This window comes from Alligator mississippiensis, chromosome 6, assembly GCF_030867095.1.
Source record: "Alligator mississippiensis isolate rAllMis1 chromosome 6, rAllMis1, whole genome shotgun sequence".
Classification (NCBI taxonomy): Eukaryota; Metazoa; Chordata; order Crocodylia; family Alligatoridae; genus Alligator; species Alligator mississippiensis.
The window spans coordinates 54,654,128-54,667,670 of NC_081829.1; the positions used below are offsets into that span (position 1 = coordinate 54,654,128).

General features: G+C 43.9%; 1 protein-coding gene across 1 annotated transcript in view; it reads left to right on the top strand.

Annotated features, from left to right (window-relative positions):
• The first annotated feature begins 1,938 nt into the window (after positions 1–1,938).
• The window catches only part of MYPN (myopalladin), a 96,494-nt gene continuing 84,889 nt past the window's right edge, over positions 1,939–13,543 (top strand). The window contains exon 1 of the mRNA XM_059729881.1: positions 1,939–2,913. Coding sequence (XP_059585864.1) covers positions 1,994–2,913 — 920 coding nt within the window. The 5' untranslated portion in view covers positions 1,939–1,993. The remainder of the gene's footprint in view (positions 2,914–13,543) is intronic.

The following is a 13,543-nucleotide window of genomic DNA, read 5'->3' on the forward strand; positions in this document are numbered from 1 at the left end:
GTCTTCTAGTGGCCTTCCTCAGGGGGCCCCGGCGTGTTTCCGGTCCTGTGCCTCCCGGTGGTCCCCACTCCAGAGAACCAAGCTTCCCAGGCTGGAGTCCGCCTTGAGGGTTTCACACCCCCTGATTCCCTGCTGCCCCTAGCCTATACTGACCCGAGGCCACTGCAACACAAAATGAGAGGAGAGCCTAAAGGAAAGCGAACAACAAAACAGAAAGTCGAGCCCTTCTATCACGCCTAGCCCGGAATCTGACCTGGGTGCCTAAGCCCCGATCGACAGGCTGCCCTGGCTCAGAGTCCGTTGGGTGGCTTAAGGCCACCGACTCCCCCGGGAGTCTACTCTCCAGGACTGTGGCTCCAGCTCTCTGGGAGCCTCGTATCCGGCGTTCACTCCCTTGCCGGTCCCACTGCCGGTTCCTCCGCCGGCCCATCTGTCAGCTCTCTCGCCGAGTCCGCTGCTGGTTTCCTCACCGGCTACGCTGCCCGCTCCTTTACCGGATCCTTAGCTGGTTCCTTCTCTAGTCTTGCTGCCAACGTCGTCTCCACCTTCTCCGTCGGCTCCTTTAAGAACACAGCTCTCTCTGCTGTAGCTGCAGCTTTCTTCGCCGGCCCCTTTAACGGTGCGGCTCTCGCTGCTGCAGCTGCCGTTGCCGACGTCGCTGCCGTTGCCACGACTTCCCCCGTTGGGCTGGGTACATGGGCCCCGCGGGCGCGGGTCCCGCTCTTGGGGTTCCCTGTGGGCTTTCCCCACTTCCCTTCTGGCCCCGCTTCCAGGGCCGCCTTTTATCTCTGCCGGGCAGCGTCTCCCGCCGGCGTTGCCCGGCCCCAGCTGTATATAAGTGCGGCTTACAAACTGCGCTGGCAGTCTCGTCGCGCACGTGTCCCTGCCTGTCCCGGCCTCTGCGTGGGGTAAGTAAATGGTTACTTCCCCCCTGGTTCGGCCCCGGGGTACCCTTCTAACCCCAGCGTCCCTGGGACACAGTGCATTTAATTATGGTGCCCATGGGTGTCTTTACATATGATCCAACATCACGTGTATTCAGTGTCCCTCACTTCAAAATGGTGTCAGGGGCACTTTAGCTAAAGTTGTTTGACAAGTTTTAGTTAAAGCACCCCTGCTGCCATTTTGAAGCATGGGGATGCTAAATACATGTGACGCAAAGGCTACTGGAGACACTCCAGCAGACTTGATTAATCGAGTCTGTTCCATGTGCTAATTAGCACGCATTGAAGCAGGCGTCCAGTACATCTGTAGGTGCCCCACGACTCTAAGAAAGGGGTTTAAGTAGCTAGTAACACAAAGGACGATCAAGTTGAAGTATACGATAGAGGTCCATTTTTCTTTATTTTACATATTTAATTTACAAAATGAGTATCCTGCATCATCTTATCCACAATGTAAGATGTTCATAATTTGGCACATTAATTGCACACTGAGAATCTGAGTAAAGTGTACTAGATGTTGTACCTGCATTTTCCTGTAATGCAATATCTTTTAGGAGTTTTCAATGAAAAATTATTTTGCATATTTTTATCTCCTCAAGATGATTTTGTGAGGTCAAAAGATTTATTGTCTCTCAGTGATGTGCAGATTAAATTTCCTCAATTTAAAAGTATTGTAATTTTCCCCTGATTGCCAGTTCTTCATAAGTCTTTCTGGCTCTTACATAACCAACATTTTGCAATTTTAACTGAGTTACAATTCTGTTTATGGTATGTTACCTGAAATAGAATACAAGAGATTATTCCAGAGCCTCTTTAACTCTGCAAGACTGCCAAGAGTAAAAAGTAATAAAAAATATTTTACCTAGTAAAGTTGCATGTCTGAACCTGAATATACACAGAAGCAACTTTATTTAAAAAGAAGGGGCCATATTTGCAGCTAATTTTCAGCATGCAAGGGCACTTAAAACACTGTATTCTGCTTTTCAGAGGCCTATATAACTCTGTGCTGTTGATGAGGCGTGGTCCTATTTGTCCTTTCTGTTGACAGCATGCAAGACGACAGTTTAGAAACTTCTACTTCAATATCTCAACTTCTGAGAGAGAGTTATTTAGCTGACACTAAACATCAAGGGAACAGTGAAAGAAGTAGATCAGAACCATCTCCACACACTATCCATTATGGCAATACTTCTGGGAATTCAGATGAGGTAACTGCCCAAGATGACCTTCCAGATCTCTCTGCCTTTCTGAGCCAAGAAGAGTTAGATGAAAGTGTAAATCTGGCAAGACAAGCAATTGATCAGAATCCACCTGAAAGTAAGCAGGATGAACAACTGACATATTATCCCTCTGATCAGCTGAAAAACTCTGTGAGAAAAGTTTCAAATAAACAAGTGGCCCAGTCTACAGCTTTGCCAACTTCAGACAATGCTCTGCACTCAAACTTCTGTCATGATCATGTCAGTGGTTCCAAGAAGAGCTCTCAGGATCTAAAGAAACAACAGCTTCCTTCTGAAGCTGAATCAAAGAAAGAATTCCTAAATAAGGCAGCAGATTTTATTGAAGAGCTTTCCTCACTTTTCAAAGCACATAATTCAGAAAGAATAAGACCTAGAACATGCAAAAACTACAGGAGCAAACTTGATTCTAAAAACAAGGATGCTCAAAAAGGTAGCTCTAGTTTCCCAACTCTATCAGAAAACAGAGAGAGACTTTCTATTCCAACACCTGAAGACTCTGACAATAACTCAGAGCATGCACTTGAAAAAACAGATGATCAACAAGAGGCAAACTCTGAAGCTATGAATCAATTGGCAAACACGGAGTCAGCACCTACATCCTTCTATTCTGATGAGCCTATTGGACAACCACCACGCTTTACTCAGAAACTGAAGAGCAGGGAAGTTCCTGAAGGAACCAAAGTGCAATTGGACTGCATTGTAGTAGGAATTCCAGCACCTGAAGTCAGGTAAACATATTCGACTCTTGCCATTTTGCATTATGATAATGGTAGGTATATGCTCCACCGTGCTAAAATATATTTTATGGTAATTTATAGAAGCAATTCTTGGTTTTTGGTTATTACCATTGACTAGAAATAAATCCAGCTGTCTTCTTTAAACTATCCAGAAAGTTATTGCCATTTTAATTTAAGACATTTAAGGACAATTTTTCCTTTAAATTTTAGAGCACAGTTGTTAAAGAGGCAAGTCTTCTGCAATTAAATCGCTGAGAAAGGTATTTTCAGCTTGTTCACTATGAAGATTTGCTCAGTTTCCATAAAAGAAATAATCTATGTTAATGATGATGAGTAAGAAGTAAGAAAACATTTAAATTGAAAATGTACAGGATTGCATAAGCAAGAGACTTTTTAAAATTACAAAATACGTATATCAATAAGAGATTAAAAATCCCCGCAGAGCCAGAAACACCTCAATACCAATCCAGATTCTGGCAATGATTCCTCACACTTAACTTTAGTTTCTCCATCTATAAATGTTTCAGTTAGTCACTGTTTCCACCTGCAGCTGGGGAGATATTGATGACTAAATAGGAAGTGATTGTAAAGATTTTTGGAAATTAAATATAGGTCGGGTGGGAAACGGATTATTAAAATTGTCACTTTTATCCTGGAATTCTCAGTCTTCACTGGTATTTCTAAACCTAAAACTGTTAAAATATAGATTATAGGGCATTTTTTTCTTTCAGTTATGTTGGTGTAACCATATAGACTTTGATGAGGTTGTGTCAGTGTAAATACAAGGAGAATTTGATTTGTCTTCTAAGGAAATGCTATTTACTTAATTTTCTTATTAATAACTTTAGTATTTTAAAAAAGTAGGTTAGTTGCCTACAGTTTTCTTAGATAAATCTTAGTTGCCTTCTAAAATATATTGAAGGGCCTTTCTTGTGCCTTCAGAGTTATCATTCAACACTAGGTTTATAGCTTCCCTAGTAAGTGTCATCTTCATCAAATGAAAGGCATTCAGAGATTTCTGGGGTAAAGAATTTGTCTTCTGTGCTCTCAGTCTCACTCCCCAGTGGTTGCTATCTCTCAGAAAGAAGGAGTCCTGGCAGTATGATCCTCTGTTAAGAGGAATGGAGTGAAGAGCTACAATTCCTTTTGTTTTGGCCAGTCTTCAACTATGGAAAATCCTTCTAAAGAGGACAAAAAGAATTTCCTCCATTTATGAGAAGCCATTCTAAATGGAGATTGTCAGGCCATTTTTGTCCCCATTGAGCCTATGCTCTCAATCCCCCAAGCTAGACCATGATTTATAGTATCACAGTGAATCTTTTGCCAGATTTGTCAGTGACAGGAATGTGAATTTCCTCCAAAGGATCTGTTAGCTGTCAATAGAAGAGGCATGGTGTTCCTAAGCTGAAACTGAAGGAAAGCATCTTACTTGGGGGCAATAACCTTCCAGCATGTTTGTTTCTTACTCAAACTCTCTGGTCTAATTAAGAGTTTGGGGGAGGGGAGTCTTTTCTTTTCTTCATAATCTGGTTGTTGCATTTATGTCATCCAAAATGCTAAACTGAGTTCAGACCTCTGTCTGGTAGAAGAGAAACCTGCTAGAAAGGAGAATAATAAAAGGAAAGAGATTTTCCTGAAAACAGTAGAATGGCTATACTTCCAGCCCGTATATATTCGTTTCCTGTTCTGAAGAAGTCTCTAGCTTCTAAAAAAAGGAGTTTTTGCCTAGACATTAGAAGCCATTTTTCCCTCTTGGATGCAAACTACCATCTTGAACTGGAATACCTACATTTAGTTTGAGAATGTTTTTCTATTCTAATAGAGTTATTCTGAGTTAAGTTACACTGGTGTAAGTTTAAATAACACCACTGCCTTCAAAAGAAGTGGCTATTGCACACATAAATGTTGTTAAACTGGGCTCTTTTTCTGATTCCTAAGACTGTATTAAGTTAGTAGTAAAAAGAGTAGAAATGACTATAGAAAGATCATTGCAAAGTGTTTCCATTGTAAATGCATAGTAGTGAAATTCACTTGACCAGAAACACTGAACATGATAATATTCTGAATCTAAATTCTTGTTGAGAAATGTAAGTACTTGTCTAGAGACAGTAATAACAAGGTTAATTGGAAAATATATTATAATATAATAAAAGCCTTTGTCTATCTGTCTACGCGTCCATAATGCTCTGGGCCAACTGCACATGCGCTGCTTAGAGAGCGTGCGCTGATTGGCTATAAGGGTTATAGACAGACGGAGTGAGGGAACCACCAGTCTGCCCCCTCCCAACAGCTGGCAGGGAGGGGGGAGGCAGTGAAAAAGAGGGGAAGAAGGGAAGGGGGGAGGGCAAGGGGCGTTTCCGGTGGCAGTGCACCCCCACTGCCGCTGCACCCCCCCCACCGCTGCCCAGCCCCAACAACAGCCAGCAGAGAGGGGGAGGTGGCAGAGAGGGAGGGAGGGAGGAGAGGGGGGAGGGTGTCTTAGCCACCTGTGGAGGGTTCGGCATTGAGAGAGTGGTGGGGAGTAAAAAGGTAAGAAAAGTTTATTGACTTAACAAAAACACGACTACGTGTAGTAACAAAACAAGGACAGACAATAATAATTTGTGTTGGCAACTTATTGGCAGTCCCCTCTGATGCCTGATATATGACAAGTTCCTCTTCTGCAAAGCTTCGCAAAGTTAGGCATCCCCGATCAGCGCTGTCTGAGGGGTACTGGGAAGGACCCCTTTAGAATGGTATTCAGTCCTTGGGCTCCTTGAGATCCACGGTCCCACTGATCCAGGTCAGCAGCTAATTAGTAGTTTCTTTTACAGAGCTGCATCTTCCTTTTAAATGATTTCTGGATGTGCCAGCTAATTTATAACTTATGAGCTATGCTGATAACTTATAGCTATTTAGAGTTTTTTATTATAATTATTTTTAGGACTGACTAATAGCAGTACAAGCCTTGCATTTTTTTGATAAGGTTAATTTTAATTACACTACAAAGCTTACCACTACTTTTATAAGGCCTTGCTAAATTTACTAGGCCTCATTACTACATACGAGGCTTTATTACATCTTTGACTTTAATTAGGCTTTTAATAACAACATATAGCTTAATATCTGAATAAATGACAGAAAAACACTTGGCCTGATTTTTACAGTGTTTAGCAAGCACCTTAGACACAATTTTTAGCTGTTACACAGGGGAGGCAGGGAGGGGGAACATGTTGCGTGCTGCCAGGTGTTGGAGGCTGCCACTGCATGCAAGCTCCCCTCCCCCCCCCCATTCCTGGGAGCTGCCAGTGGCACAGAGTGGAGTGGCAGGGGATGAGGGGGCGCATGGGGCCAAACCTGGAGCGACAGGGGGCGGGGGAGGCCACAGGGCCAGAGGTGGGGGTGGGGGAGATGTGGGGGGTGGGGATGCACATGGGGATGGAGGCAGGGGGGTAGGGGGGTGCAAAGGGCCAAATGCAGGGGGTAGGGGGGATGCAGGGGGAGACACATGGGGCCAGAGGCAGACCAGCAGCACCACAGGACACTGGGTGGCAGTGCTCCATCCCCACCCCTGCCCCCCGTCATTCATGACTGCAATTTGCTAGTATTATTAATAAAGCCCATGTGATAGTATCAGTATCTGCTAAAAGTTATCACAAACTATGGCTTTGAAAGGTGCTCTCTAATAGTTGCATGCATGTGCTTTAAAAAAGCATCATCACTACCATTTGCCATGAACTACAGCAAATTAATTGTACAGACAATACATGAATCCATGCCCTTTTAGAGACTCTTCTTTAGACATCTATCCAAAGTTTTATGAAGCTATGTAGCAAAGGTTAGTTCATGCTGTCAAGGTGACTGATCCTAGGACAGGGGTGGGCCAAATGCAGCCCGCAGGCCAGATGTGGCCTACCAGTCCATTCTATCCAGCCTGCGAGGCCCCTAAAAAATTTAGAAAATTAATATTTATCTGCCCCTGGCTGCCTGTCATGCGACCCTCGATAGCTTGCCAAAACTCCGTAAGCAGCCCTCCACCCAAAATAATCGTCCACCTCTGTCCTAGGACATGCATCCAATTATCTGAGAGCACCTTTCAAAGCCATAGTTTGTGATAACTTCTAGCACATAGTGGTACTGTCATGTGGGCTTTATTAATAATATATATTTTGCAATTGACCTTGTTATTACTATGTCTAGACAAGTACTTACATTTCTCAACAAGAAATTTAGATTCAGAATTTTATCATGTTCAGTGTTTCCAGTCCAGTGAATTTCATTACTGTAGAAAGATCATTGCAAAGTGTTTTCATCATTGATGCATCATTCTAGGGAAAAACTACTACCCAATTATCATGGGGTAGCAAGAAAGCAAAGTGGGAGTTTGTCTGACTTTTTTTATTCAGATGCTTAGTAGAAGTTGCAACAGTTTGAGATAAAACGATCTGAATATCCTGTTATAGGCTGAAGTCTTGAACTGAGGTCTTAACTGAATTTCTCTTTCCTAGGGATGCCCAAGAGACTTAAGGGTGGGCATTGGAAGTTTCCCTAGGAGTTTGATCAGTCATACACACCACTACTTTTAACTGTAAGGACCATTCAATACAGGGAAGAAAGCCATCTACTATGGGCTACTCCAGCTGATTATTTTTCAATGTATTTGTCAACTTTTCCTGAATAATGAAGATGAATAACTTTCAGACCACGGGTTTTTCACAGATGGTTCACTTTGTCTATTCACTACTATTTTCACTGGGTGATGGCTTAGCTAATCATAGCAGAAGCTATGTTATATAAATGCTGGTATAATTAGCTTATTAAAATATTCTTAAGATGAACAGAAGATAACATAATTCCCATATGAATTTTCAGACAAATGTTTTTGCTAAAATGTGTTAAACTTCTGGAATTCAAAAATATTTTCATGTCTGCTTAGGAGTTAAATGCACAGAACTTCAACTGTGCACCCGAGTATTGAGTCTAGTCCCTTGTGATCCACATTTGTCCACAAGATCCTCCAAAACCATCTATGGCACCATCAATGGCTTAGGCCCAGAACAATGGCAAAAAATTAGTTCAGTTATCTTAACATATATGAATGAAATTACTCTATCAAACACAGCAAACTGTAGTTGGTACTTTGGCCAAAGTGTTCATTATGTTTAAGAAAACTATCCATCTAGTGGCAACCCTTAAAACATGTTAGTGCAGTAACATAGCATTCAGCTAGCACAAAGACAACTTTTAGCCCTTTTTTGGCCCTAAAATTGTATTTAAAAAAATAGGGAGTGTTGATGCCACTTAAATTTGTTTCTAGTTTTTTCCTCCAAAGCCAAACACCAGACCCTTTTATTTAGCTCAGCTTTTGTGCTTCCAGGACCAACTGTGGCTCCCACAAAAATTATTCTTCTAAATCTGCACTTGTACATCCATAGAGTGTATATAAACGTGCTCTGGGTGGGTGGGTCATTTTAATTAGAGTGGCTCCCAGAGAACCTCTCTAATTAAAATGCTGCAGCATCACATGTATTCAGTGTTCCACATTTCAAAATGCCTGTGGGGGCGCTTTAACTGATGCTCATTCTATGAGTTTTAGTTAAAACACTCCCACCACCGTCTTGAAATATGGGATGCTGAATATGCACGACCCCGCAGCATGCTGGAGCATTCTAATTAGAACACTCCAGCAGACTCAATTAATCGAGTTTGCTCCAAGGTGTTTCAAGATGGTGGCAGGGGTGCTTTAACTAAAACTCATCAAACTAGCTTTAGGTTAAAGTGCCACCACCACCATTTTGAAACACAGAACACCGAATACATGTAATGCTTCAGCATTTTAATTAGATCAGCTCCCTGAGAAATACTCTAATTAAAATACACCCACCCACACCAGATCACATGTATAGACACCCTATGGATGTACAAGTACAGATTTAGAAAAATATTTTTTGTGGGAGTCACAATTAGAATGCATCAGAGCATGTGTATAGGCACCCATAATCTTTATCCACTGCTAAATGATGGCAGAAACACACAAGGGCACATGAATAGAATATCTTATCCAGAAGCTAGCTCCAGTATTTCTGAATCTCATATATAACTGAATCTATGTAGACGTGTGGGTGAATAAACAGCATCTTTATCAGGTGAGCCAAAACTCAAATTTTGTCCAGAGGTGGCAGGTGTTTTTAAGGGGGTTATAAATGATTTTTACATAAAACTTACTAATTTTATTTTCTACATTAAAACCATGGTAGACCTATGTTATTCTTGTGTAAAATACAGAAACATAACTAAAAGCAGTCAAGAACATAATTCAATACTTGCAAAGAGGTATATGCGTGTCTGGTAGGGAGCAAGACCTAACTTAAGAATTTTTCCCACGCCTGAAAATTTCTGTGGGCAGCAGTGTTTCTTCCCTTCAGGTTCCAAGGTGGGGCATAAAGCCATGCTCCCAGCCAGAAGCTACTTATGGGGAGCAGCCCACCCAGTTAAACTGAGGATGTATTCACTCCTGCCCTACTTGTTCAGAACCCATACTTTGCATCTGAACAGCTGCTCTGGTTCCTTCACTATTGAGACCAGAGTACAACTGGATTTTACTCACTATACTAGTTGCCAGCTCTGTAGCTAGGAAGAAACATTCCCTACCCCACCCAGGTATGGCTGAGGCAGGATGGGTATATTTGCCTTCCCCACAGTAGGTTAGAGATTCGGGTTGGTTGGTATGGTGTTTGGGACAGGGTAGGGTGGGTAGGTAGCAGCGGGTAGGGATCCACAGCAGGTAGTGCATTCTGTTCCATAAGGAGCCATCTTCCCAATAAAACAGAACTGGAAGCAGGGCCTGTGGACTCTCTCCTTCATATGCCGGATCCAGCTCTTACTCTGGCTGATTCAGGTCTGACTGCACAGGTTACGTCCTAGACCTGCCAGAGCAAGTGCTGCTGGCACTGAATCCAGCATGTTGGGAGGGTCCTGGACTGGTATTGGCAACGGGAGATGACATGATAGGGGACCTCCAGATCGGTAGCTATCTGGGAGACAGTGCTCACCTTATGATAGAATTCAACATAAGACGGCGAGTGGGTAAGGTAACTAGTAGGGTGAAAGTGCTAGACTTTAGGAAAGCTGATCTCATTGCACTCAGGCGATTAGTCAAGGAAGCACTGCAGAGTAGGAATTTTGATGGGATGGGTGCCCAAGAAGGGTGGCTGTGCCTAAAGGAAACGATCCTTTGGGCACAAAGCAAGACGATCCCCGAGCGAGGCAAAAGAGGGAAAGGGGCCAGGAGGCTTCCATGGCTGACCAGAGAAATCCAGGGCAGCCTAAGGGCCAAAAGGGGAGCACATAAAAAGTGGAAACAGGGTGAGATCACTAAAGATGAATATACCTCCTCTGCTCGTGCTTGTAGGGAGGCAGTTAGGCGGGCCAAAGCTACCATGGAGCTGAGGATGGCAACCCAAGTAAAGGACAACAAGAAATTGTTTTTTAGATACATAGGGAGTAAAAGGAAGGCCCAGGGAGGAATAGGACCCCTGCTAAATGGACAGAAGCAATTGGTGACAGATAGGGGGGACAAGGCTGAACTCCTCAACGAGTTCTTTGCCTCAGTGTTCCTAAGCGAGGGGCACAACAAGTCTCTCACTGGGGTTGTAGAGAGGCAGCAGCAAGGCGCCAGACTTCCATGCGTAGATCCTGAGGTGGTGCAGAGTCACTTGGAAGAACTGGATGCCTTTAAGACGGCAGGCCCGGATGGGCTCCATCCGAGGGTGCTGAAGGCACTGGCCGACATCATTGCAGAGCCACTGGCAGGAATATTCGAACGCTCGTGGCGCACGGGCCAAGTCCTGGAGGACTGGAAAAGGGCTAACGTGGTCCCCATTTTCAAAAAGGGGAGGAAGGAGGACCTGGGCAACTATAGGCCGGTCAGTCTCACCTCCATCCTTGGTAAAGTATTTGAAAAAATTATCAAGGCTCACATTTGTGAGAGCCCGGCAGGACAAATTATACTGAGGGGAAACCAGCATGGGTTTGTGGCGGGAAGATCGTGCCTGACCAACCTAGTCTCTTTCTATGACCAGGTTACGAAACGCCTGGACACAGGAGGAGGGGTGGATGTCGTATACCTGGACTTCAGGAAGGCCTTCGATACGGTATCCCACCCCTTACTGGTGAACAAATTAAGAGGCTGTGATGTGGATGACTGTACAGTCCGGTGGGTGGCGAATTGGCTAGAGGGTCGCACCCAAAGAGTCGTGGTAGATGGGTCGGTCTCGACCTGGAAGGGTGTGGGCAGTGGGGTCCCGCAGGGTTTGGTCCTTGGACCGATACTCTTTAATGTCTTCATCAGCGACTTGGACGTGGGAGTGAAATGTACTCTGTCCAAGTTTGCAGATGACACAAAGCTATGGGGAGAAGTGGACACGCCGGAGGGCAGGGAACAGCTGCAGGCAGACCTGGATAGGCTGGACAAGTGGGCAGAAAACAACAGGATGCAGTTCAACAAGGAGAAATGCAAAGTGCTGCACCTAGGGAGGAAAAATGTCCAGCAAACCTACAGCCTAGGGAATGACCTGCTGGGTGGCACAGAGGTGGAAAGGGATCTTGGAGTCCTAGTGGACTCCAAGTTGAACATGAGCCAGCAGTGTGACGAAGCCATCAGAAAAGCCAATGGCACTTTATCGTGCATCAGCAGATGCATGACAAATAGGTCCAGGGAGGTGATACTTCCCCTCTATAGGGCGTTGGTCAGACCGCAGTTGGAGTACTGCGTGCAATTCTGGGCGCCACACTTCAAGAAGGATGCGGATAACCTGGAGAGGGTACAGCGAAGGGCAACTCGTATGGTCAAGGGCCTGCAGACCAAGCCCTATGAGGAGAGACTAGAGAAACTGGACCTTTTCAGCCTCCGCAAGAGAAGGTTGAGAGGCGACCTTGTGGCTGCCTATAAGTTCATCACGGGGGCACAGAAGGGAATTGGTGAGGATTTATTCACCAAGGCGCCCCCGGGGGTTACAAGAAACAATGGCCACAAGCTAGCAGAGAGCAGATTCAGACTGGACATTAGGAAGAACTTCTTCACAGTTCGAGTGGCCAAGGTCTGGAACAGGCTCCCAAGGGAGGTGGTGCTCTCCCCTACCCTGGGGGTCTTCAAGAGGAGGTTAGACGAGTATCTAGCTGGGGTCATTTAGACCCAGCACTCTTTCCTGCTTATGCAGGGGGTCGGACTTGATGATCTATTGAGGTCCCTTCCGACCCTAACATCTATGAATCTATGAATCTATGGTCCCTCCAGGGGATGGTGTGGCTCTATGGGCCAAATGTAGCCTGCAGGCCAGATCTTTGACACCCTTGTTATAACCTAATTAAACCACATTCTGTATGTCTTCTCTTTCTTCCCACTTCACCAGAACAAGGATATGCAAGTAATTCCATGAGCAACTTGCTCCTGAACTCAAATAGATGTTTCAATTACATATGGAAACAGGGTGCAGTGTGGGAAAAAGCCATACCTCTTTGTGTAGTGTCATTTCTTCTTCTTTCCATTTAAATCTTTGTGTTTTATACTGTTACAATAACAATTTTCTAGAAAAAGGTTTAAGAAGCCAGTTACAAGCTGCAAATGATCAAGTCTTTTTATGCCCTTCTTGTTCAGCAGTTGACCAATTCTTTGCAGAAGCAGCATTACCAGATGCTGTAGCACTCAGTACAAACAATGGCTTAAATGAACTCTGTGTTCTGTATTGTTTAATGATCCATTTGAAATATGGGACTTTTGCCTTCTTGATGAAGTTTCATACTTAATGGATTTAATACAGAGAGATAAGTAAAATTGAGTAATTTACTATATTTGAATGCCAATTATACTTCAGAAGCAGGTTGCCAAAAGAGCCAAACCAATCCTACACAGTTTCTCTTCCAAGTGCTAAGTGTAAAGCTGAATAAGAGCCATGTATGGACAGGAAAGTCATTTTTAAGAAGTAACACCATGCTCTTGAGCAGGTCAGCAGCACGAAGGAAAAAACCCAAAGACCTCTGGATCTAAAAACACGAGCCCGCTACTGAAGTGATTTCCTATTTTTTTGGGTGGAAAACCTACTTCTAGTCCCAGCCTGGCTGCTATAGTGGACTTTCTGTGGGGCTGGCAAGCTCACTTGCACATGTTGTGATCCCCCTTAAGCCCTGCAGTTCTACTGGCATATTTAAAAAATCCAAGGCTGCAGCAGCAGGGTCATCAACCTCTATATGTGGCGCAGCAGCAAGAAGAAATAAGAGTACCCAATGGAGAAATACTTTATCCCCTTTAACCATCATGGAACCCTCATGGGTTCCATGGTGGTTACTAAGATAAGTTTAGAAATTGGTTGATCCACAAAAGAGATTGACCAGAATTTGGAAAGATCTGATATTCAAAAGTGATGTTAAATGGGATGTACGAAGGACCATATTCAGAGTTGATGTAAACAATGGGTAAATTTCACGTTGGGTTGATTCAGGGCAGAAAACAATTGTAAATGTTGATGTAGAGTATTCACTGAGGGACAGAACACTGATGGAGCAAGAAAAGAGCTAGAAGTTAATTCAACACAGTGATAAGTAGAGCTCTAGAGAGCTAGTTGTTGATTTGGATTCCCATCTGAAT